The sequence below is a fragment of the Podarcis melisellensis genome, assembly GCF_964234715.1.
Source record: "Podarcis melisellensis genome assembly, chromosome: 9".
Classification (NCBI taxonomy): Eukaryota; Metazoa; Chordata; class Lepidosauria; order Squamata; family Lacertidae; genus Podarcis; species Podarcis melisellensis.
The window spans coordinates 18,679,722-18,706,882 of record NC_138541.1 but is presented as its reverse complement, the minus strand read 5'-3'; the positions used below and the strand labels follow the sequence as shown (position 1 = coordinate 18,706,882).

General features: G+C 40.4%; 1 protein-coding gene across 3 annotated transcripts in view; it reads left to right on the top strand.

Annotated features, from left to right (window-relative positions):
* The window catches only part of UNC5C (unc-5 netrin receptor C), a 303,622-nt gene that overhangs the window by 175,408 nt on the left and 101,053 nt on the right, over window positions 1-27,161 (top strand). For all 3 annotated transcript variants that reach the window (XM_081924880.1, XM_081924881.1, XM_081924879.1), the window contains exon 2: window positions 15,161-15,382. In XM_081924880.1, the coding sequence (XP_081781006.1) occupies window positions 15,161-15,382 (222 nt within the window). The remainder of the gene's footprint in view (window positions 1-15,160; window positions 15,383-27,161) is intronic.

The following is a 27,161-nucleotide window of genomic DNA, read 5'->3' as shown; positions in this document are numbered from 1 at the left end:
CGCTGCTACTGCTCTCTCAACCTCAGGGAGCCTTTGCACCTGCGGCGCTTTAGATGTCAGTTCCCTGACACATCTCTTGGACCAAAGTTGGCAGGGAACACCAACTCCCATCAGCCCCAAAAAAGCAATGGGAGTTGCAGTTCAGAAACATCTGGAGGGCCAAAGGTTCCCCCCCCACTCCCGGTGTAAAAGATGAACAATAGTTTGAGAGCTTCATTTAGGAAGTCGTTTCAAGAGATAGGAATGGTCCACAAAATACTATGCAAATAATGTGTGTATGTCACATCCCTTGGGATCTCAGCCTTTTGGAAACACTATTTGTCCATCCATCCCAGTATTGACTATTTGGACTAGTGGCATCTATCCAGGGTCTGAACCAGCACTATCTCATGTGTGCTGTCTGATCCTTATTCACCGGAGAAGCTAGTAATTGAACTTAGAACCTTCTTCATGCAAAGCATGTAGGTTAAGTTTCCTCCCCGCTTAACAGGGGAAAAGGTTAAGCCTTATTTATTGGCCATAGTGCTAACTGCACAAAGACTAGAATGGGAACTAGACCAAAACACTTAGCTTTCCCTAAACACTGGACACTGAAGTGCAGTTGTGTACATCCCATATTAACACTGAAGCACACAACAACTCTTTCTAAATGAGGTATTAATTTACTTTTGCTGTGACTTTGCCACTTATGATGAAGTGTTTATGAGAGTACAATCGGATCAAGAAAAATGGCCTTTTTGGCCTAAAACTTTCTCTTTCATTAATCATGTACGTGTTTCGCCTTAAAACTTTTCCTCCTAAAGATCCATGTAGCCATGCAGTGTGACCTTTTACTTGCTGAAACCTGATGTAATGTTGCTTTGCTCTGTTAGCTGCAAATTAGAAATCTGCTGAATGAACCTGGCTAAGCTGACCTTATATTTATGCTGCTCAGAGCAGTGGTCCAAATGTCTAATCAAAAGCTTGCTTGATGGTGGGTATTGATTGGATGCTGAGGCTGGCTCTGATCTCAGACCCTACATAAGACTCAAATTAGCTTATGCCACCCAGTGAAGTGTTATGCTGATGTGCTCAGGAGTAATGTGATATTTTCATCTTGTCACTCTTCTGGACGTTCTCATAAAGAGCACTGTGCAGGTAACTAATAGAGGGGGCAGGAATGTGCCCTCTGACCCTGCCTCCAGCCTCATTGTCTTTGTCCCTTGTGCATAGAACCTCTTTGTGTATAGGCTGCATGTACATAGGTGTTCATCAAACAGTTATTGCATACTACATATCTGCAGTCAGCTTATATGCAGAGGCTCTGCCTCTATGTGGGATCAGGGGCAGGAGCTGCAGGACCACTCATGCATTCTCCACTTTGTTGTCTTCCTCTGGTGTAGCTGTGAAGTATCTGGGACCTTTTGCATCCGTTTTCAACCAACTGTGGTTAGTATGTTTGACCTTTGATAAGCTGTGACCTTGTCTTTATTCTATAAACTACTGCTCTTGATTTTCTTATGCAGAGTGATATATAAATGAAATAACTAAAAATCAACAAATGATAAAGCCTTAACCATGGTTAGGGGACGTGAACCAACTAACGCTAAACCATAGCTTGAGTTTACATGTGAAGGAAGCCGGATTCGGGTATGGGGTATTGGGGGGGAGGAGAGACAGCAATGAGAGGAAACATTGATAATGATTAGGTTCAGAATCCTATTGGGGCAGCATGTTTTGACTCAGTTGACTTGATCAAAGGTCAGATAATTTCTTTTGAAATTTGAGTGTGAGAGCCACACCTGCACTTTCCCATATGGGCATTTTCTGCAGTAAAAGCTTGTGATCAATGCTCAAGATTGTAAGAAAGAAATGAAAGAGGAGACCATATAACTCTTCACTGTGTGTGCTTTGCTAAGAAGTACCTTAAGTAATCTCCTTAAATAACTCGAAATAAATATTAAAAACAAATTGACCCAAATCTTTAAATAAATTATCTCTGGTCTTTTTTTATTCTTCCTTAATTAATCTACATTTGCACTTACAAGAGAAATATATCTAATCTTTCATTGTTATATGCTCCCTGCACTGATAGGAATGGTTTCATTTCTTCTACAAAAGATAGCGATTAATAGGCCATAGTAAAATTACTGCATGCTCCAGACACCTAGCATTGGGTGTTGTTGTTTTTTAGACCAGTGGTTTGTAATTGCATATGTGCAAAGGTAACATGTGGGGACTATGTGAAGAGAAAACAAGTAAAAATCTTTCAACAGAAACCTTTGAACAAAAGAACCATAAAGAACAAAATTATGATCCTAACTGGAAACTGACGTCTTATGTTTTGATTATGGTCTAGTTGTTACTGCCTAGACTAGGGATGGACTATATCCCCTCCCCCAGACATATATCAATTAATTTATTTAAACCCTACTTTCCAGCCAAAACAATATCTATCCTGCTTTAAAGCAGAAAAGGCTCCAAGCATAGCTTACAGATACAGTGGTACCTCAGGTTACATACACTTCAGGTTACAGACGCTTCTGGTTACAGACTCCCCTAACCCAGAAATAGTACCTTGGGTTAAGAACTTTTCTTCAGGATGAGAACAGAAATTATGCTCCGGCGGCGCGCAGCAGCAGCAGCAGGAGGAGGCCCCCATTAGCTAAAGTGGTGCTTCAGGTTAAGAACAGTTTCAGGTTAAGAACGGACCTCCGGAACGAATTAAGTACTTACCCCGAGGTACCACTGTAATAATAAGAAAATGAATTGCAAGACCATCCATGAATTCTGGCTTAAAATCTAAAAGGTGTGACACAACAGGAAAAAAGTCTCAGGGAGGAAGAAGAACAAAAATACACCCAAACACCAGTTTCCAAAGCCACCCTTCTTGCAAAGACCTGGATGGAAAAGATTCACTTAGTGTAATGGAATGGCTTCATCTGAGAGTTGAGGAAGAGCCAGAGATAGCTGGTTTCTCTCTGATCCACATCCAGATTGAATGGCTGCCACTAGGTGAATGTTGGGGAGGGTCTCTCATATGTGTTTGTTTCTCTAATGTCCTTTCTGTTTGCAGCTTGATGGAATGGGAGACTTCCTAACACATGCAAGCAGCCTGGTTTAGTTGTTGTGCATGATTTTCTGAATTCTTTTCTTTAGCAAGTACATGTCATATACCTGCCCACATGTTCTTTTTGGAATTAACTTTGATGTCAACCACTTAGGGGAATAAAGTATAAGATTTTGAGTTGAACCACAGTGTGGAGAAGGGAATGTTAGACCAGGAGGGCAAATTACAGGAGTTCTTTTCCTGATTTGACATCTTCCCTTGAATTAAATCAATTGGGGTGGCAGGAGGAATGGAAGCAGATGATAGCAAATCAGTCAGATTTGACAAAGGGGGAGATGATAGAATTAGATACTGCAGGGGGTAAGGCATTGCAATATGTAACCAGATAGTGCCCTGGATTACAGCACTTTTGTGAACTTTTTAGCTTTGTGGTTGTAGATTGCTTCTGTTCAGTCATATGAGCCAGATGGAATTGTAATGCCCCACTGTGAGCATGGAAATTAATCAATTGCTGTTTAAATCTTGGAGGGGAAACCATAGGGTGTTAACATCAATGCAGTAGTTGTATTCCTGAATGTTTTACTGAGTCTGTTGGTGGCTGAGAGAGAGCAGAGCTATGGAGACTAAAAAGTGTGCCCACTTGTATGTAAACACATGGACTGAAAGAGCTGCTTTATGTACAGCTCTTCAAATAAGGAATCTGATCTGCAAGAAGAAAGGTCACTCCAGGAATGTCTTTTAAGCACCAGCTTATTCACACTATTTGGAGTTTTGGTTCCTTACGCTTATGATTTTACATCCATTTTTTTTTAAAAAAATGCATTTATTATTATTCTTGACTCCCAATACACCATGTATGTGTATATGGTTATATAACGATCAGCTTTTATTTGCTTTAGAGTCTGTCTACACATGAAGAAGCCCTGAAAAATAATGCTGCTTTTAGGTAGAAAGGCAAGATTAGGTAGAAGGAAGATTAAAACAGGAAATCCAAGTCAAAAGTAGCCTGCATGTAAATTAGCACACAAGAAAGCTAGCTTCAAATCCTCCTCTCCTTTTTTAATGGCGAAGCATTCAAACATGAGGCTCATCATTGCCATGTTTGCATGTAGTGCTATGCCAAACAAAGGCTCAGTGCTAGTGTTCTGGCTCCCAGGGAGGAAACTGCAACTTGTTTGGCATGGTGTCTAAACCAAACTTTGGCTTAGCATGCTGTCTGAACCTAGGATCATGGTTATGCTCTCTCCTTAACCACAATCTGTAGCCAAGATCTGTTCTTCTGTGGAACCAGCATATTTGTACAATCATACCTCGGGTTAAAGTTGCTTTAGGTTGAGAGTTTTCGGGTTGCACTCCGCAGCGACCCAGAAGTAACAGAATGCGTTACTTCCGGGTTTCGCCACTCGCTCATGCGTGGACACTCAAAATGACGTCATGTGCAGAAGCAGCGAATCGCGACCCGCACACACGTAGATGTGCAGATGTGGGTGGCGTTCACTTCAGGATGCGAACGGGGCTCCGGAACGGATCCCGTTCGCATCCAGAGGTACCCCTGTACAGGGCTGGAAAGCCATAGTTTGAACCATGTTCATCATCTGTATAATATAATTGTAAACCAACATGCACCCCAAACCCATTCACCCTAGTGTTGATCCTGTTACTTTGAATTTGGGAATGGTGCTGGGTACAATGATGTACTGGTTTTGCTTATGCTGCATTTCTATTTGAAGCTTTATTTTGAGTTCGTAATTAACATCTGACTGCTTGAGAACAAGACTGCCTAATTCAATATTAAGATAGTCATTATATTTATTAGTTTTTTAAGTGTGGGCTTTTTTCTTGCCAGCCTTCTCTCTAGAATATCACTAATGGGCTTCTAATGCAATTGGGACTTATGCAGAAATAAATCAGTCACAAAGAGAAGGATTTATGATTCTTGCAAAATTGGCAGTAGGTGCATTAGATAACTAGTGTCGGGCAAATAATGCATACCATTAGGATCCAAGGAATAAAGTAATGGGATGACATCTAAAAAGTAATACTTGATCATAAGGAAGATGCATTTATATTACATGCAAGCCATTTTAAGTGAGCTAGAATACTGTGTAATTTCGAATAAGCTGTTTTCTGTGTTGTCTTCTTCAGGATTATGTTTCCTATATCAAGGGAAAGTATTTGGTTCCATCTTCTTTTTTTAAAAAAAGGAGAGATGCAAAACTCTAGACAAATAATATGTGAATGCTAACAGAAGTAATTCTTAACTGCTTGTACCAGAAGCAGATTTAGGGCAGTGCGACCGGTTCCGCTGCACTGGGTGCTGAGCCTAGGATGCACCGCAGGGCATCATAACTATGAAATAGTGAGTTGAGCAGAACGGAAGGGGAGATGCAAGGGCATCAGACTTTGGCTTTGCACAGAGCACTACTCAAATCTTAAAAACCAAAGTAATGTGCCCCCCCCCCCCCGCTTGCACACAACACTTGATTATTTATATTTGGCATGTGATTACCAAATAATGCCCAGTTAGATTCATGGAAATGGGATTCAAGTAATTCAGTTCAATAGACTACCACCAATTCATGACAGTAGTGGTAAAAGAGCTATAACTGGCTTCCCACCTATTACTGGGCCAGGTTCAATGTTCTTGCACCAGGTACAAACCCCTGAACAACTTAGGCCCAGGCTACCTTAAGGATTCATGTCAATGAGGAGTCATGCCTTCATTGCAGTGGAACCACTCTGGGATTCCTTCTCATTAGAAATCAGGGAGGCATAGTCCCTGCTAGGCTTCAGAAACCAGATTAAAGCAGTTTTGTTTCAGGAGTCCTTTACGAATGCTGTTCTGATGCTTTATTCTTTGATGCTTAAAATTTAATGTTTAAAATTTTGCATATTGTATGTTTTTATTTTTTGTAAGCTGCTTTAATACCTAGATGTGGTTAAAAGTAGTACAGACAGACAGAAAGACAGACAGACAGATATATATGGATATACTGGCCAAACTGCATACTCTAGTCATTACCTTATTCTGGCCCATCATCAGTAACAATGAGAAAGTGGCATATTCAGCATGATATTTATCATTTGATACACATTTAATAGCACAAACTATTACTGAGTTTGAAAAAGAACCCCAGAGGGTCCTATATTTTTCCACTGGGCAAAATGTTCGATGTGGTTAATATTTTCCTGGGAAAATACCTTGTGTGAACAAGGCATGTTTGTATAAGAGCAAAGTCTATCTTTATAATGAACAAACTTTAATATTGACATCTATCAGAGTTTTGTGTCCAGCTATCAGCTGTGCTAAAGAACAACAACTTCATTTATGACTGTAAAGGAATCGCATCTTCTAGGATAATTTACACCACATGCTTGAGAGCATTAGTAGGAAACCTAGCATTTTTTTTGGATGTATATTTTGAGTGCCATATATATAATAGACGCCACAAAAGTTATACTTCTCTGTGTGTGTCTCTTGCTCCTTGTTCTGTGTTCTAGCATCAGCTTTCATCTTCATGTAAATATGCCAAACTGTGTCCTAAGTGACAAAGTGTGCCTTAAGGGGACTTAAGAATGAATAGGTTTAACAAAAACTATTTTAGCCTAAGCCTTGTCCATCTTTAATTAGTTATCAAGGTTAAAGGAGGGTCAAGAGCCTGAAGCAGTTTCAGGACTAATGTGTCAAAGAAAAATGAAGCCTTACACTGGGAAGGAAATGATGTTGCTTAGAGGTGCAATAATTCTATGACCCCATGTCAACCATTAGGACTACTAATGGTGGTAGAGAGGGAAAATATTTCTCATGTTGCAGGTGGTTCAGAAGCTCCAACTGCTCAGAAGACAGGCTTTAGGGAGAACAAACAAAAGCCAAATGGAATAATGCATTCAAGCTTTACGAGCAAGTTGAAAAGATGAGATCGTATCTTTTGACCCTGAATTCTTCTGCCAAGCCATTGCCCCTCCAAATCCAAAAATCAGTTATACAAGGAAAGCGAACACCTTATATTAATGATACTGAACTGCTAATTTGACTAGTGTCAGTTTCCTAATTAGATAAAGTGCCCAGAGCTCACACTTTTGAGTGCTTATGATCTACAGACTACGTGCTTTTGTTGCATGAGAAAAGCTGCACAGATAAAGTTCCCTACTCAATTTGTGATCCACGTTTCCTTTATTTTTGGAGCTTAAATATTTTATTAGTCTTAAACAAATAAAAAGAAAAGGTGATAGCACAAAGGAATATCCATGCAAAGCTTTGTAATAATTAGAAGAAAGTTTCCATAGCATCTCCCCCCCCCCCAGCACCTTAAATGGGCATGGCAACCTTTCTTTTCAAATGAGGTTCTTTTGATAAACTGAGCCAAACCAACTCCATGTTGGCAGCCAATTATTGAATTTCTGCCACAGCAGCTAGGAGAGATTTGTAAATACCCCAGTTCCTGGTCACCTGGAACAATTGCTTTCAGGTGATGAGGCAGGTAAGATCTGCAGAAGTTTGCATTTGCCATAGTCTTATTTACACCAGTCTTGCAGAAAGCGCCCCCCCCCCACTAGTCCATAACATTTTTAATAGTTTGGTTAGCCAACTATACCTAATTTGTAATTGGTGGAAACATGTTGGTGTGAGAAACTGCTTTAATGTGCCCCACCCTAATGATGAAAAATGAATGGTGGTGTGATTTAGCCTTCAGCAGCTTCATGTAGTAAGATTGTAAGATGATGATGATTGAATTTATATACCGTCCTATACCCGCAGGTCTAAGGGTGGTTCACAAAATAAAATAAGATCTTATGTAGGTATGCACCCCAAAAGCAAGAGCTAACTTATGTACATGTCCTAAATACTAAATTTTCTTGTGCATGTGAATAACTTGGCCCCTTTGTTGCATTACACATTGTTTTAGAACATTGTGCAAGACAGAAGAGCAGCTTGTATGAAATGTTGTACCTTGAATGAAATGAAATGTTGAGAGACCTGGGTTCTTTCTCAGCCATAAAGTTTACCAAGTCTGCCACAATCTCTTAGCTTTTCTTTTGCAGGCAAAATAGAGTTGTGGACAATATAATACACCTGAACTGACCATACATGAAGGGTGGGATAAAAATCTTAAGGAATATGTTGAACTTACCAATATTTGAAATATGATTTTCTATGACAGAGTTTACAAGCTGCCATACATATTTACCTACTTTAGTTGGCTGGTTGTAAGAAGGGAGGGTTGCATTTTTTTAAGCACTAGTGAGTAATAGTCCCTTTGGAAAGAAACACACTAAAAACAAGACATTATCTCCTGCCTAATAAAGTTGCCTGTCCAAAGTGGCACCTGCTGTTAATTTCACACAAAACAGGATTTGTTCTTCCAGAAAACCCTTTAATCATAACATTTAAAAACTAAGCACAAATCCCAAACATGCAGTTAACTCCAGCTGCCTTTGTTGTAATGTATTGCAAAAGATTTCACTGAACGATGGAATCCAAAAGCGAATGGAATTACCTTGGCAGCTATTTCTTTTAAATTGCTCTTGAACCATCCCAAAGTAAATTACATTTGAGAAGAATTTGCTTTTGATCTCAGGAAGATAATAGTCATGTGTATTATGATGTAAGTAATAATAATTTAATCCCTGAGATTTAGAAAAAGATACATTATGTGAATGGGTGAGAATTTATTCTAGACCTGTAGTGACAAGTCTGGCAATAGAGAAATAAATGTATTGGTGTATGGAACCTGTATTATTATTATTTAAGTATTTAAAATTTTTTTTGGCTGCTTCTCAGGACATGTGCCCATTCAAAGAGGCTTACAGTCAAAATAGTCCTGCTCTGGCAGGAAGGTAAACGGCGTTTTCATGCGCTGCTCTGGTTCTGGCCAGAAGCAGCTTAGTCATGCTAGCCACATGACCTGGGAAAACTGTCTGCTGAGCAGACAAAAGGCCAGCTCCCTCAGCCAGTAAAGCGAGATGAGCGCTGCAACCATTAACGTTTTCCTTTTTTGCTATCTATTTTACTGTTTACTAAAATACCATGACAAAACAACTTAACATGGTGGTTATGGCATTTGTAGTAGATTGCAGGCCTGGAACTCCTAGGAATGGGAATCAGTATGTAGAATTGGCTTACAGCACCATCCAAACTCAACATCCACCAGAATGAGAAAGCCTGGAGTTGGTGGATCTTTGGCTTCCCTGGCTAAGCTAGGACATTCCAAGGACATGATGCAATGGAGAAAGGAGAGAGTTATACCTATACCAACCCCATTTCAGCTTGGTCATGTGACCCTGCACCTTAGCAGAAAAAGGCCAGAAAAATAGGAGGTGTGAGCTGAACTCCTCCTGAATCGAGTTTGGAATAGGGTGCTTTGTGCTACCATAAATTACACCAGCATAAGTTACATTGACTTTCTATTGTTAGTGTTCCTTTGTACATAAATGTTAGACTACAATGCTCCTGTTGGGTCTTTAAATATAGCAACAACTGGACTCCTTGGTTCTTTTGTCTAGAGTTTGCTCTCTTTTCTTCCCTGTCTACTATAAGGCCTGTGATGGATTAGTAAATAGATAACCCAGGGCATTCTGGAACACTGGATAGAATGAAAATGGATTTACTAGAAACGTTAAAAGTATTCTTAACATTTTGAGCTTTGGAAACAGGCTGAGGCTGCATTCCAGAGAGGGCCCAAGATACTTTGTTGCCTGAGGCAGAAAATCCAAAAGGCACCTCAGATGTAACAATAGCATTTATCCCTATTAGCCGTGTCCTAAAATCCACTCCCTTGATGGCCTGTACTATGGTCACGTGAAACTAAGCAAACTGTGCTAGGTGCATTCTCCTTATTGCCTTACTGCTTTTACTTTGTGTTTTTAAGAACTCAGTGCTCAGCCCCAAGAAGATTGTGGTCAGTGAAGTCCTGGGAAAGCATTTTGGTTGTACTTCCTAGAACGGAAGTGGCTGTGCCAGTGTGGTAAAGTGATTTCAGTTTGTTTTTTCTCCCTATTCTGCTTTATTCCCACTTGCTGATCCAGTTACAGTGAAGTCCCCCACTGAAATCATTCAAGCATGCCAGAATGTAAGTTTTAATCTTCACAGTGCTTGCTGACCAAAATGAGAGACTCCTTTTGCCCTGCACTGTTCTTGTGAATCCCGGATGTATATGTGTCTCAATGTAGTTAAGGTGAGGGAGAAGCCCCCGTTCATGTACAAAGACTGTCCAGCTATCATTTACAAGCAAAGCAGGTTTCTGCCTTAGCTCTGATTCAGCTGAGTTCAATTAATGCTCCACATATTGTGGATTATAGCAAGGCTATCGCACAGCAACAGTGAGATACGAGGGCACATTTTAACTGTGCTTAAGCATGCCCAGGTTGTGATTTGCTCTCCCCCACGCACCCACCGTTATAGCTGTTTATCTAAGGTATATACAGAAACAGAACTTGTAAAGACATAGTTTGTCTGCCTGGGAGAAAAGGAAATAACGTTTTGTGCTCTTGCTTCAGGAGATCTAATCGCATCTGAGAACCCAGAAAAGCACAAACCGAGTTTCCCGCATTGATTCCATCAGTCTGATAAGGCTGTGCCTATTACTCCTTAGAAGTGTGCAGCAGATGTGTAGGCTAGAGACCTGGAATGCTGATGGAGATGAGAATGTTCCATCTGATTGTTTGGGTGCTTTTTTCATAGGGTGTAGAAAAATCCAATCATTGTTCCATTATTAGGCATTCTCTTCTGCACAGCTATTATCTTGGTGAATAATGAAAAATGTAAACCCCGCAAATGAATGAAAACATGCTTGTCTGAAAAACATTTTGAAGCAAATGTATAAAATGAATGCCATTCTGTTCTCAGCAATGCTGTGTGGGTGGTTGTTTTCTCACAGTGCAATCTTACTTCTATGTCTACTCAAAAGTAGGCTAAGGTAAGGTAAAGGACCCCTGGATGGTTCAATCCAGTCAAAGGCGACTGTGGGGTGAGGCGCTCATCTCGCTTCAGACCGAGGGAGCCAGCGTTTGTCCACAGGCAGCAAAAGTAAGCACTCTTGAATTCAATAGGCCCTACTCCCAGGAAAGAGGGTAAAGGATTGCAGACTTGATCTCTCAAAGAACAAAGTAAAATATGTTGTCAGTGAAAGGTCCTTATTTGAAACAAGGCTCTTTGTCAGAGATCTATATATCACAAATCTGGAAGTTTAAGTACAGCAGAGAAATTCTAGTTTACTCTTTGATCTTTAATGTTATGAACATTATCTTCAGTAAATGTGTTGGGAGCTCTCAATGAAAAACAATACTTTTTTTGCAGTCGCCAGGAATTAGCAATGCAATACTTGTTTAATTATAAAACATATGCCTGCTTTGTTAGTTTCCATCTGTCTATTTGCTGATTTGCAATTAAATGACCAGAAGAAAAAGATGTGCCCTGAGGCTATGGGGAGGGGATGACTCATCTCTAATGGTTACACTTTATACTTTGTTTTTGTGCATGTGTGTATGTGAGGTCTTATTCACAATCTTCTTCTTTCTGCTTGCATCTTTGAAAAGTATTCGGGGATGCAAGCACAAAATGGCTAAAGAGAGGGTGGGGTAGATGTAAATAAGGCAATTGAAAATCAGCAACACACACACATCAATTTAAACCATGGTAACTTCTCCATTGATACTACGCCATATGCTTCCAAAATCTGCAAATCAGGCAAAGTGTTCATATTTGATAATGATCATATTGATTTTTAATCAGCATTGGAACACCTCCTTTCACTCATTTTGCTAGATTCGCCAGACCTTGACTTACCAAGCCGCTGTGAATGTGTGGACTCATACTCACTGAGGAGAGAGCTTAGCCATGATTCCCAGTCCAAGCAACATGCTAAACCAAACTTTGGCTTAATTTAAGTCACATTCACACTATACATTTAAAGCAATATTATACCACTTTAAATGGTAAGATTTTCCCTAAGGAATCATGGGAGCTGTAGTTTGTCAAGCATTCTGAGAGTTGTTAGGAGACCTTTCCGCCTCTCATAGAGCTACAATTTCAAAAGTTGTTTGAACCCTCTTCCCGGGGAACTCTTGAGATATAAAGGCTCAGGCAGCCCTCTTAAAGTATCCTTGGCCTAAGTTGTTTAGGACTCCAATAACTCTTTTGGCAATGTGTAAACAGACCCTGGTACCTTAGTTCACTTAAAGGAAAATGTTGAGGTCAAATTGGTGTTTCCTCAAGGATTTTGTAGGAAGCAAAAAGAGTTTTGTTGCAGACTGGTTAAATTTTTCAGGGACATTTCAGCTTTTTTACCGGTTCTTGGGGGGGGGGGGTTTCCAGTTCTTTACCATACTACTCCCGGTAGTGGTGCGACTGTATGCAGCAACATGAATTTATTGATTTGATTGCAAAAAGAGTTAAATACAGTGTTTTAAATGACAGTACTTTTTTATTGATTTGTGTTTCATAAACAGTTAAGTACTGTGCTTTTAAATGACTGTGGAAAGGTTTGCATTCTTCTAATACAGTTTGAGAGGCTTCGGAGGTCCATGAAACCTCAAACCCTCTTGATTTACCTACATCCAATAAAGACATGGTGTAACTCTAGCTATGGAGATAGATATCGTGGTAGCAATCTATCCAATCCCTTTCATCTGTCATTGTTCTTTCTTTATCTGTCTGTCTACAAAAGCTGTGGCTGGAGGAAGAGTCTTTCATATCCTCTGTAATTCTGGACACAGGAAAATATAGGTATATCTAGTGTAAAGAAAGGTAGTTGACTGACATTTAATCTTCATGAAGACTGACACGAAGGGGAGAGCTAACCTTCTGCAGTATTTCTAGTTTGATATTCTGTGGCGCTTTTATTGATCATCTCCGGCGTCGGTCACTGCCTATAACGATAACTGCTTCAGAGGCAGAAAAGAGGAGATTGAATAAGGCCTTCAGGACTGTCAGCTTCTTACTGATAGATCTGTCAATAGTTACTGCTCCCTCATCCTTTTACCACTGTGAGAACTGTTTGTCTTGGGCATCTTGGAGACTCTTGCATATTGACGCTAGAGTTTAAAGCCAGCGGGGTGAGCTTTTCCCTGTGAATCACTGTGATTTTCCCCTTTAAAGAACAGAATGGTGGTTGTTGTTGTTTTAAGATTCTAACAAAGGAGAATGATGAGGCTGTCTGAAAATTAGTTCATTCCCAACAGTTTAGTTCAGTGAAAGGAATTACCATACTGATGTAAGAAGCTGAAGTTGATTATGAGATCACAGAGCAGGAGGATTATGGTTAACTTACTTGGGTTCATTGAAATGGGTCTGTGATGTCAGCTCACTTCCGAATTGCAATCCCTGTGAATAATTCTCAAAGCAACCAAAGGAAATTATGAGTTCATAATTGAATCTGGATTCCAGTCATGGTGAGTGGTAGTCATTGTGAAGGGTAACTGATGTTCATCCTATGTTTATCAATGCCCCTCGCTCTGCAGCCTACCTGTAGTTATGACTCCGTTCAATGCTGGTACCCTACCTATCCATGCTAGTCAGGCTATCCTGAGCTATCCTGGGAGCAAAATACAGAAAAGAGGATTCATTAACAGTACAGTGGTACCTCTGGTTAAGAACTTAATTTGTTCTGGAGATCCATTCTTAACCTGAAACTGTTCTTAACATGAGGTACCACTTTAGCTAATGGGGCCTCCTGCTGCCACTGCACAATTTCTGTTCTCATCCTGAAGCAAAGTTCTTAACCCGAGGTACTATTTCTGGGTTAGCGGAGTCTGTAACCTGAAGCGTCTATAACCTGAAGCATCTGTAACCCGAGGTACCACTGTAAACAGCACACTGTCTTCACTGTGGTTGCAGCCAAAGTTAAACAAACCCTGCTGCTAGTCTCATTGCTCTCATTGGATGATTTTGGCTTCTGTAAGATATTTTACACCTGTATTACCTGGGATGGGTTTTATGGATGCAGTCTCAGTGGATAAAGAAGGATGTAGTTCAGGAATCTGCTTTGCATGCAGAAGGTTCCTGGGTTCAATCCTCAGAATTTCTAGATAGGACTGGGAAAGATTAAATGATACTGAGCAATATGGGCTCAGTATATGACAGCTTCCCCTGGCCCAGTTAGCATGGGCTGGATTCAACTGTCCCATCACACTCCATGCCCCATGCACTCCCCCACCTCCCCCAAATCCATTTTGGAAGGTCAGAACAGTGTGTGTCAGGAGAAGCATAAATGATTGCACTGATAGAACAATATTCTTTTTGCTACATTGAATTCTACGCATCAGCTCCGGAGACCTTAACCAGCATTATTCTCAGTTGATTCAGGAAAGGCCCACAGTAGGCTTCCATAGGTGTATAAGTAACCCACATAATCTTAGTCTCATTCTTCTCAGTTTCTATTAAATCATTGTTTTTGAGTGTTCGGCTAGGCCAAATTTGTAATCAGTAGGCATCAATCTTGCATATAATGCCACCTAGACTATGGTTTAAGATTAAAATTTGCATTTACCGGTAATTCCTTATATGGTAGAATAATATAATCTTCAGCCATGAGATCTTTGATGGTGAACAGAGATTAACCCAAACATACCACATAAATGGCCTTTTACCTGTAAGTCAGTCAGCTACTCCATACAGCAAAAAGATAAGTGTTTTGATCAATGTTAAACAACTTAATACAACCCTGCAAAGCCATCGTACTCCTGTTATCATTATTACAGAAACACTTACATTATTAAGATACTGAGAAATCAATGCTGCTCAGCAAGGAAGAGGCCACATGTAGAAGTATTCCAGATGTACACATTGAATCCATCTATACAGGTACATCTCATTGTCACCAGCATTGTAACTGTGTGTTAATAGAGCCTGCTGTTGGGAAAAATTGAATGCGCCCGCTTGAAAGGATAGCTGCAGTTTTGTCATAATGATTCCCCCGAAAACTGTCTTAAAATCAGCTATATCTTTTATTTGAAACACTCATAGGGCAATCTTCTAAGAATATGTATCATTCATGTAAGGATTGCCATCTCTATTTTCTTCTTGTAGTGAAAGCTGAAAAACAGCTTTCAAGTTCAGATTCAATTTTATTTAACAGCTTGTTAATGTTTCCCTTCCAACTTCTTTTCTTGCAGATGATGACTTTTTTCATGAGCTCCCAGAAACCTTCCCTTCGGATCCTCCAGAGCCACTTCCTCACTTCCTCATTGAGCCTGAAGAGGCCTACATCGTGAAGAACAAACCTGTGAACCTGTACTGTAAAGCTAGCCCTGCCACCCAGATCTACTTCAAATGCAACAGTGAATGGGTCCACCAGAAAGACCATGTAGTAGATGAAAGAGTTGATGAAACATCTGGTGAGTTGTTATTGTTTTGAGAAAATGTACTAATGGCTATGTTGGATAAATTATTTAAAATATAATTGCATAAGTAATCTCTCTTTACTGTACTGCTGGAAAAACAAAATGTCTCCTGAGTTGTGCTTCATCATAACTTGGTGGTGAAAACAGACAGCAGGGGAAATCCTAAAATCTGATACCATGACATACAGGTAATGTTAGCTCTCAACAAGTATTGATGAGTAAGAAGAATAGGATACAGAATGCTGACCCTATTATAACCTAATCTCTATGGTTTATCTGGTAGAATTAAAATGCAGTCATCATATATGCATCAGGCCAAAAACCAGATGCATGCAAAAGGATTTCCTTGACATAAAATGTGGATTTTTATCAGCCTAGTGTACATGTCATTTCTGCATATGTGTGTGTATGTGAACAGGATAGTGATCATGGCATAAATCTTGGGCATTCATGGGTCTGACCTTCATTTATTGGTCTATGCCAAACAGACTATGTACAAAGACTTGAGTCAAGCAAATCTATATACCCAGTTTTCTCATGTACAGAACATGTATTTGAAGAGATTGCTCTCACATGTTCAATAAACATACGGAGGTTACGCACACCATAGTGTGAAACTTGCCAAAGTAATTGAGTTCTTCCCACACACGTTGGGAAAAATTACTACTGTACTGGGTTACATGTGGTTTGATTCAAGTGTGCAGTTTGAGACTGAATGCACAGACAGACATTACGTTCCACGTCTATTCAGGATGATGAATGCATGCACAACATAACAACTGCATAGGGCTCAAGGCTCCCATTGACTTCATTGACCACATTTAATATCTTGAAAAAATCTAAGAGACTTAGAAAACATCCCATGGGCCATAAACATATTTGTGTCAATGATATGATTCCTCTTGTTTTGAAAGATTAGTAATCAATATACTTTGGGTCACATACAAGATAGAGAGAAGTGGAGCTTAGTGCTGTCTGACAGCAATGAAAAATAACTGGCTAGCAAGGAAGGTGATTTCTTTCATAAGGGAATTGTACCAGCACTTGGCCTAATTACTCAGAAAAAATAATTCCACCAGATGCCTTGGAAGTCTCATGTGAATTGGGCTTTATTTGTTTCAGCTCATTTATTTGCACAGTTTATATATATATATATATATATATATATATATATATATATATATATATATATATAAAATGCACTTTTAACAGTGCAGTGCTGTGCACAATTTGAGAATAGGAAAGCAGTGAGGTGTTGCAGTGGGACAATCACTTAAGTTAAACTGGTGCAGGGAAAACCCAATACCTAGGTTTTTAGATGTAGAAGAAAAGATAAATTAGCACAACTGCAATGGTTAGGAAATTGTCTTATTTATTCACGCACACACACACACACACACGCCTGGTTTGCCCATCACAGCAGACCAAGCTTTGGCTTACCAGGACCATGCAAATATTCTGGCTCCATAGAGGAGCTAACAACCCCTGCTGTTCTCATTTTAGCACAGCAACACAACCCAGCCAAGGTTTGGCATAGCATGCTGTGTGAACCCCAGATCCTGGCTGAAGTCTTTCCTCTGTAACCACAATCTATAGCCATGCTTTGTCCTATGGTTACAGATCATGGTTAACCATGATCCAGGTTGGAATGACATGTAATATGGTGCTGCGATAGAAGGACTGGGGAAAGGAGCAAAGCAGGTGCCCCTTCCTCTCTGGGAGCTCGCCATGTTTGTGCAATTTTGGTAAAACATAGTTTTGCTTACCATGATGTGCAAATAAGGCCATAGAGAAAGGACGAGAGAGTTGGACGGATAGGCATGGATATACACAAATGCACACATATTAATTTTATGTTGGCATTTAGATGCCAGGCCCAGGTGGTCCCAGTTAGTAATGAGTGTAAATATCCTGTTCCTCTATGCAAATTCAAGTAGTTTCCCTCTTCTCGATCCAAATCCAAGAGGTTTTGCCTATGTAATATAACTCAGCAGTGCTGTGCTGTGCATAGCAGCCTTTTTGGCTGTGCCACATTTGAAAGCAAAGCAATAAATCAAGATTATGCAGCATTTTAGGGTGCTTGTAGATGCTGTTTTATTTATTTTTCTCAATGTTGCTTAAGTTCTTAATAAACCGGCTTGTAAATAGCTGTCTAACCTCACATAAGTGTTTACCAGTGAAAGAAGATTAAATTCACATTTCTCCTTCCTGTCAGTATATCTGCATCAACGCTCAAGTAACAGGAAGCAAAACTCATCTTAAATTGCTTCTGAAATGCCAGTTTTGAACCAGATTTTCTTCTAAGTCCGCCAATAGCAAGCAATGACAAGGGAAACAAGACAAGCAAGTAGTAAAATGCATGTGTGAATGGCAAAATCTGATCATGCATTCTATCCTAAAAGGCAGGTGTTAGCCAGAGATTACAGGGATGAAGGACCAGGAATGTGAAATAAAGGCATAATGTTCAATGTACTTGGCACAGCAACTTATCTGGGATTGTAAAAGGTAAAGAGATAAGGAGAGAGAAAGAGAGAGAAATCCGCTAAGGGCTGTAAAGGATTACATGTTCATGAACTCAGAAGCACTGTAAGGGCCAAGCCAGATGAAATTGGTGCAGTAGCTTGTGTATATTCCTGTGTGTGTCAGAGTGTATCTGAAAGAGAAAGAGAAGGAGAAATCGAGAATGAAAGAATGAGCGTATTTTGTCACTGATCAATACAGCAGCAGAGCTGTATATTCTATTTCAGCTATGACTGACGATGCAGAAGTTCTGGAGAGAGTGTGCCTTAGTTATCCCAATTCCCATTGAGAATAACTAGAAATATATGTCCTTTGAGGCCCAATTATTTTAACAAAAAGAATCTTATACCCACTTGCTGACTAAAGGTTGAAAGTTAATATCAATATAAGTCTTGTAAAGTGCAGTGCTTAAAAGTATGCCTGAGTATATTAGACCAGACTGCGTTCCATGGGTATCCTCCAGAGTATTGACCTCTAGTGTTAAAACATCTTGTTACTAGAAGTGCAACTGGAGAGGTTGGGCAACTTATCTTGCAAGATTTGCCCAGCTTTAGCTAGCTCCGCATTGCCCTCTGACATTAATGAAGCAAAGTTCACCACTTATCTGACCCATACTTCCTTTCACCTTCTCCAATAGGACTTAGAGCCAGCAGACCCTCCATGTATGTAGCTGCTTTTGCAGCTTTGATGATGACTCGATAAACCAATGTGGAAGCATAGATTATTTTGCAATCATTATAAATTAATCAAAAGAGAGAGAAAAACTCCTGATCATCTCTCTTCCTGACTGTTTGTTTTCTTTTGGCATGTTGGATACAATTAACTTCATTTTTTTAAAAAAATGCATTTATTGTAGCGGTGCATATTTTGTGCCAACTAGTTCTGTGCTGCAGCCAATTAACTAATCCGGTGGCTTAAAATGGACACCAGCATCTCAGATTTGCATAGTAGCCAAAGACATTTTTCTGCCTGAAGCAGAGCCCCAATAGTTTGCCATCATGCTAGGGGCACTCTAAGAAGCCTTTCTGCATCTTTCACCAATTCCTGTCTTCATTGTATCACCTCAAGCAAGTTGCTTCCACTCTCACCCTGTTAATACTTCCTAAAACAGGAAGACCCAGCTTGGCAGGCTACTTGGCAGCTCAGTCTTGTTTGTGCTTTGAATTTTGTGATAGTCTTGACTCTTAAGAATCTTGTTTAAGGACATCCTAGCCAGAACTACTTGATGGTACAGTGTTGTTGTTGTTGTTTAAACTTACACCCCACCCTTCCTCCCATAGGAGCCCAGGGCAGCCAGCAGACAAATTACAAAACAATTAAAATATCTATAAACAATTCTAACACAGATGCAGACTGGAAAAAGTCTCTACTTAAGAGATCAAGGTCCTCAGTAGTCATTGAAAAGACAGTATTTAACAGGAGGGGGTTAATTCCAGAAGTATGGTGCCACATCACTAAAGACCCAATATCTATATTGTGTGGAAAACATCTCCTGATATGATGGTTTCTGCAAGAGGCCTGCAAAGGGCTCCATTCGGTATATAAGGATTACCGGTAAGACCATTTTTCAAGTTTGTAGCTCATTAGCAGCTAGTGCAGTTCATTCACCAGTGGAATAACATTGTGTCGATATCCTGCCACAGTGAAAAGTTATCCCGGCACATTTTGCATTAGCTGAAGCTACCAGACCAACCTCAAGGACTGCCCCACATGAAGCTCACTGCAGCAATACCACCTGAAGGTTACCAAGGCATGGACAACTACAGTTCTTGTGCTTGTAGAGATGATATTGTCTTTGGAGCAATGGCCAGACCAAACACATCTGCTGAATGCACAAAATAGTCTGTAAAACCTTACTAAGGCTAAGGATTAGAAGAAACTCTTCAGTTGTGAGATGATCAGATAACTGCATCAATGCAGTTTTAAGTCAGCTGAGGTTAAACACATAATCAACAGGGCAATAGAAAATAGAAAGTTTTTGGTCAGGAAGCTTAAGTGCATCTGCCAGAATTGCAGGCTGCATGAGAAAATAATGCCAAATGCTAGACAAAGATGTTCAAAAACTCTTGCAGTATACATGGTGCAGAATGTATATCCCATTTGTCTTGTCACTGGGTAGCTGTATTTCACAACACTGCTATAATTCTCCAGTAACATCATAGCCATAAAATATGGAATGTGGCTTTTCCTACTCAATATGAAGTATCCATGCAGTTTTTCCCCTTTATCATATTTGACATTTAGATTGCTGTCATTTTAAGTGTCTCTCAGGCTTCCCTTCTCCTTCCTTCACATATTTTCTGCTGGCTATTTGAGAACAGAGAGGCTCATAAGCAGCATTATTAAAAGCATGATTTTGCAGCTTCTAAATCAAGCTTTTTTAAAAAAAAGAAAAAGAAAAGGCCCAGGCCTTCAGTGGATGAAGAACAAACACAAGGCAGCAAGTCCCTTGTGGTCATATTTACCAGAAGAGCAAAACTTCCCATTTTACATTTGAAAACAAAAAAACAAGCACCTTAAATGGAAAAAAGTAGCACACATTGAAGCTTCAGAATAGCACAGATATTGGTAGGTTACAAGTAATCCAAAATGCCAGATATTTCAGATGTTTATAATTTTCATAATTTGCTAATGCAATGTCTTCAGGGAAGCTTCCTGACCTTTCAGTTTGGTGTTACTCAGCCAGAAACATGGGAGTACTAGAATTACCATTCCCTAATCAATGATGCTATTGTATGAAATTCCCCTTCATCATCATTTCTAGGACACACTATCCACTGGTGCTGGTACTGACTCTGTTTTGTACCTTAGTAGATAAATTTGTGTTAGGTAAATGTACTGATTTTCCAGAGACCAACAAATTATGACTGCACAGAAACATGCAAGCCCGAAGTTAGGTTTCAGATTTGGACTCCAGCATCCCTTCACCACACGGGTGGCACTGTGGGTTAAACCACAGAGTCTAGGACCTGCTGATCAGAAGGTCGGTAGTTCGAATCCCTGTGGCGGGGTGAGCTCCCGTTGCTCAGTCCCTGCTCCTGCCAACCTAGCAGTTCGAAAGCACCTCAAAGTGTGTTTCCATGCGCTGATCTGGTTCGCCAGAAGTGGCTTAGTCATGTGCATAATGACCCGGAAGCTGTACGCCGGCTCCCTCGGCCAATAAAGCGAGATGAGCACCGCAACCCCAGAGCCAGCCACAACTGGACCTAACGGTCAGGGGTCCCTTTACCTTTATCCCTTCTTCACTACTCTACAGCAGGAGCATGGCATCAGCAACAGCATTTAAAAAATTGTAATCTGGGGTAACCTAGATTGGCAAGCTTTTTCCGGTATTATCTTTGCACCATCATACGTGAACTCAGAATTTTGCAGTTCCCCGCTGTAGCATCTCTCAACCCAGATGGGAGGCAGAGACAGAGGTAGGCTGAAGAGGAGTGGGTGGATCCTTGGTGACTGAGGGTGACTCTTGGAACTGCCTGAGGTATCAGCCCTCAGTAGGAATCTTTTTGTGGCTGTGGGGTGGAGTCCAAACAGGCCATGTGAAAGCTGGGGCATCAAGGCTGCAATGATCAAAGCTTCAAAAAGTCAGAGGCAGGGTCCATACAGAGTAAGCCCATCAGGGTCTGAGGCAGTGGTAGTGATGACAGGTACAGTCAAAAGGTCAACATCCATATGAAGCTGGATTAGGCAAGGCAAGGATCACATGTCTGCTGCTGCTGTTACTTCTCCTTGTAACAATGCATTGCTCAGTTGCTCAGGCAAGGCTTTATTGACCTCCAAGAACCATGGTTGACCTGTGGGCTCTGGAATTCATAGACTTTTGCAGGAGTGGCAGAGCACTGGTGGTGCAGGGGTTAAGGCTCCAAGTCCTGATGATTTGAGATATATGCACCCCTGCTGCATTACAATGAAACATGGGGAATATGACCACATCAGATTTAGGAGATGTGAGATGAGCTGTATAGGAGGAAGGTAAAATTGGGAAAAGGCTACGAGGTGGCCCCTGCCCAGAACAACTTATGTAAGTTGCCATACGAATGTGCATCCACAGCAAGGATGTCATATAATACAGCCTTCAAGTTCCTTTTCATTTATCAAAAAAACTGGCAAATCAACAGAAGCCTGTTCTTAATTTGCACTGGTAGTGTGGGAACTATTCCTTCCTATGCTGAAAAGCCTCATATCGTGTGAGATATGTCTGCTCCCCATGCCAGTATTGCCCTTCCTGGAAATTGGGACAATGCTGGTACAGGGGAGAGCCACAGAATATACTCCTTTCTGGAGAATATACTCAGTCTGGAGCTGTTTATGTTTCTTTGGAAACATGGGAAGGGCCTATGCTGTGGTGGGGCCCATGCCATCAATGTAATACTAGGAGGGCCCTCAAGAGAATTAAATCTGAATACTGATTAACCTATCATCTGTATAGGTTCTGGATTCTTACAATAAAATGTGGGCATTCTTTTACCACTCAATACAGACACATACATCTTACTGCATAGTTGCTCACAAGTTGGTTAGAACCAAATAAATAAATAAATCCCCATTACCTCAGTTCCTGAGTAGCATATTACCATTGACCACTGAGTAAAGGATAGCCTTCATCATTAAAATGTAGACTTGCCTAGCCTTTTTAGATGCCTGCAAAGACTGTCACAGTCTGGTATGCCCCTTCATCGGTCCTCCTTTTTCTTTTTTTTAGGTACAGGGTTTTTTTTAAGCACCCTGGGCTATCTGTACACCTACATGCGTAAGGTACACACATCCTAAATTAAGAGCTTGGCCAACTGCAGACTGCTTCACCATAAGGCTAGCTGTGAATAGAACAAGCACTGAAATTAACAGAGTTGTCAGAATGATAAATGAGGGACAGAGCTGGATAAGCTCACTCCATTCCAGATCTTTCCATTGACCCACTGTCACGGCAATCTCCAAGCAGGACTGAAAGTGTCTAATTCCCATTGACTTCAATATAGATTTTCCAGTAAGTAACCAGCAGGGTTATTGATGCTAGGAAAAGCCTAGATTTTGTGCCATCCCAGTGGAGTCGGTAGGGATTTAATGGCGTGTGTACACAAAGGTGATGCATTTTATTTCACATGTCCAGGTGGAGATTTTCAGAAGATAATTGAACTTGGCCACTACCTTTTCACACTTCTGTTCTGCTGACAACTTGTTTCCCTTTCGAGAGATGTTGCCCCTTGATGGTCAGAAGGTGCATTAAACACTCCTGACTGCTCAGAGACCTGAATGTGCTTAAAATGTGGGAGTAGGTGTTAAATTCCCAGAGCCGCTGTCTGTCTGGAAAAAGTCACTTTTCTTGACAGTGCCCTGGAAAAGAGCTGGGGAGGAGAGAAACCTTTGAGATTGGTTGCTTTCCTTTCCTTTCTTTTTCTTTTCCTTTTTGTGTGTGTGTGAAAAATGTCAAGCTTCAAAGTTAGCTGTGAAATTTGATCCCTAACTGACAACAGAAAGGGGGGAGGGGTAGAGTAGTGACTTTAGACATCTACCCTTGTCCTGCTCCTCTGCACTTTATGAACTAAGAAAAATCAAAAACAAGCCTTCAGCAAGGCTCCCTAGTGACCCCTTGTGTCATTTTGCCGATTGTACTTATTCCCACAGTCTCCGACAGTCACTGAACTGTGACACAGCATCAAGATCACGGGAATAAGGCATTTCCACACACACACACACACACACACACACACACCCTCATCAAAACAGTATCTCTAAAAGTTTGTAGTATAGATGAATTTTTAAAAATAGAAACCTTTTGTTTTCAGAATAATATTTATTTGACTTCATTTGTACCTTGGTTGCACTAGCAGGATGCAACCATATTGTGCAATGTTTTCTTTTGGTCCCAAATGGCTAGATAGAAGTGCTGTTTTTCTTTTCTCTCTCTCTTTTCACTCTGATTTTCTCAGCTTCCTTTAACAAGTACTAAACGGCCATTATGCTTTCTCAGTGCACATTGAGATTCATCTGCCAGCTCTAAACTGCCTCAGAGTGCTTCAGTTTTGCATGAGCACTAAACTGGGACTGGGAAGGATTACCCAGTGCTGAAGGGCTAGATCATTAGAAAAGGGCATGCAAATCCACTGAACCAGGGATGAGAGAGTGCACAGATTTTTCTCTTCGAAGTCTGAACTGCAGTTTATGTAAATCATTAACCTCTGGCAGACTCCCCCCCCCAAGCTTCCTTCCTTCCTTCCTCCTTTCCTCTTTTTCTTTCTCTGTCATTTACATGTGGAAATAGATGAAGCCACTCTGGGCTTTCTGTCAAGTGCAAGAATAACTGGTGCCATCACTCTTTGCCACATTTCTCAGCTTGGACCTGGCCTTCCCGTGCTCCTTTTCACTTGTACCAGTCCTTCAAAGCACTGCTAAGGGATCCCTGCATGTGACAATAAAGAGCTACTGAATGACAGGAAGCACAGAGCAGCACAGACAGCTTGTCACAAATGTATTTATGCTCATGAACCGGAGCCTATCTTATTTTAGAAATTATTAAACTCAAGTGTCACTGGAAAGGCATGGGGGCTAAGGCTAGAATCCCACCGACAGTCACTTACTAGGGAAGAAGCCCATCTGAAACAGTTGGTATTTTATCCAAGAGTATGCGCATGGGATTGCGCCTACAATGCAATATACAGGGTGTGTTTATATGATTTAAGCTACAGCCAACCCTTTCCCAAAGGCTTGAGAATGGGTCGTGGTTAATGAAAAACAAAATTCAGAATTAAGTGCAATTAAATCCAGTAGTTCTAAACAGAGCCAGTCTTGCCATTAGACAAGGTGAGGTGGCCTCAGGCAAAAAAAAAAAAAAAGTGAACCATTAATTAGCAGACAATTATTAGTTACTTAATATTATGTACATATCTAAAAGCTGTGTGAGTGCAGCATTCTGCCAGAGGCATAAAACATAACAGTTGTTAATTCCCTCTTTACCAAGGCTGTACCAGATGTTGCTGGACAACAGCTCTCATTGACCTTGATCACTGGAAGTTGGAGTCAAACAACACCTGGAGCGCTAAAAGTGCCCTTACTCTACTCTATCAGAATAAGCATGGTTGACCTTTGAAAGATGCTCAGGCTTCTGCTTTAGAAAGTGTCCAAGGGACTATGAGCTCCATACTTACAGCACTGACAAAAAGAACTATAATAAGCAGAGCCATGCTTTAAGAACATGGTGCATGGATGGTATCATTTAAGGCACTTTGGAGATTCAGTTTGGTTCTCACTTGTTCCAGTCCAGATAAGCGTCTCCATTTCACATCAGTCCCTTGGATATTGACAATGATCTGCCTAAACCTTGCATCGGTCACAGCTTACAAACTGACCTCGTTATAAGCTTACTTAAGGGACTAGATAAAATTCTACCGAAACAGTGGGGGGGGGAGCATATATTTAGAATTGCATATGGAGAACACTGCTGCGTCAGAGAACAGCATCCTGTTTCTCACAGTGATTAGTTGGGAACTTCCAGGAAGCTCAACAGAAGAGCTTGATTGAGGGCAATAGATTCTCCTACTGTTCACCACCACCACCACCACAACAACAACATCTGGCACTTCCACATTTGACCACTCTGCCTGGGGCTGATGGGAACTGCAGTTCAACAATAGCTGACACCTGGTTTAGCTATTGTGGCTATATCTATCTATATCTATCTATCTATCATCTATCATCTATCTATCTATCATCTATCATCTATCATCTATCATCTATCTATATCATCTATCAATCTATCTATCATCTATCTATCATCTATCTAGCAATCATCTATCTATCTTTTATCTGTTTGTTGTTTTTTATTATTATTATCATTAATCAATTAAATTTCTATACCACCCTTCATCAGAGGATTACAGGGCGGTTCACAATATAAAAACACAAAAATACATAGCATAGTAATAAACAAAAATTCCTCCCCAGGTTTAAAAGGATGTATATTGTTTAATTAGTCAAAGGCCTGGGGAAAGAGGAATGATTTTACCTGGCACCTAAAAATATGTAAGGAAGGCGCCAGGTGAATCTCCCTGAGGAGAGCATTTTACAAATGGGGAGCCACTGCAGTAATTGCAGGTAGATCCATCCAAGGTAGTAGCCATCTCTACATCCATTGGCCAAAAGGGATGAAGTAAAGGAAGGTTATCAGAAGTGCTTGAAGCATTATAATCAGGATAACTTACCCTGCAAGATACACCAATTTCAAATGTACTATTTGTGCAAAACAGTTTTAAAATAAGACATAAGTTTTATATATGAAAGCATAGTTGTTTCAGTTTTGGGGTTGTAGGTTTTTTTAAAAAAATCAGATTCTCAGCCTAAAGCAGAGTGAGAGAAAATTCTGCTAATTGGAACCTGATTGATAAGTCTAAGCAAAGCCTTCAGGGCTTTGCCTTAAGCATCTGAGTTTTGAAGGAAAATGTATAAATATATCCCCATTGTACATAGCTCTATAATCATTTTACTGTTAGCTGCCCATAAAACCTGGTATGTCAAATATTTGTGTCAGAGGAAACTGCCCCATGGTTATTATCTGATGTACCATTTGAAAGAAGTTGTTTGCAACGTTTACCCACATATTGAATTCGCTAATAAACCATGCAGATATGTTGTGTATGAGGCATATACCTATATAAAATTATCACCTTCCAGATCAGATGCAGATAGCATTTTCTTTTTCCTAACCAACATCTCCTTCCCTTCCTCCTCTTTCTCTCTGTCTCTCTCTGGCATCTATTTATGTTTAGCCTATTTATTAATTTTTGATTCGCAAACACTGCAGAGTATGTGCTTTAAAGTATTTGAACAAGAACACTCTATGGCTGCTTGAGGTCCATATTTGAGAATCCTGTAAACATTTCTTCGAAGAACAGGGATTAACTCTACTTAATATCAAAGGCATGTTTGTTTCCTGTATCTCTCTCTCTCTCTATCTCTCTCTCTCTCTCTCTCTCTCACACACACACACACACACATTTGTTCAGGTCCCACCATGGGAGCAGCTTCACAAAAAGTATGTCGAGTAGTAAATCGTAGAGAAAGAATCATAGAATCATAGTATTGCAGAGTTGCAAGGGACCCCATGGTTCATCTAGCCCAACCTCCTGCATTGCAGAATAGTTGAACTAGTGATATGTTAATGTTTCAAAAGCGTAATTCCCTTCTGAAAGAGGCTCCCATTTTTCCACTTCATTCTCAGGGCACTTCAGAATTTATTTAGATTTTGCAGGTTGTGATTTCC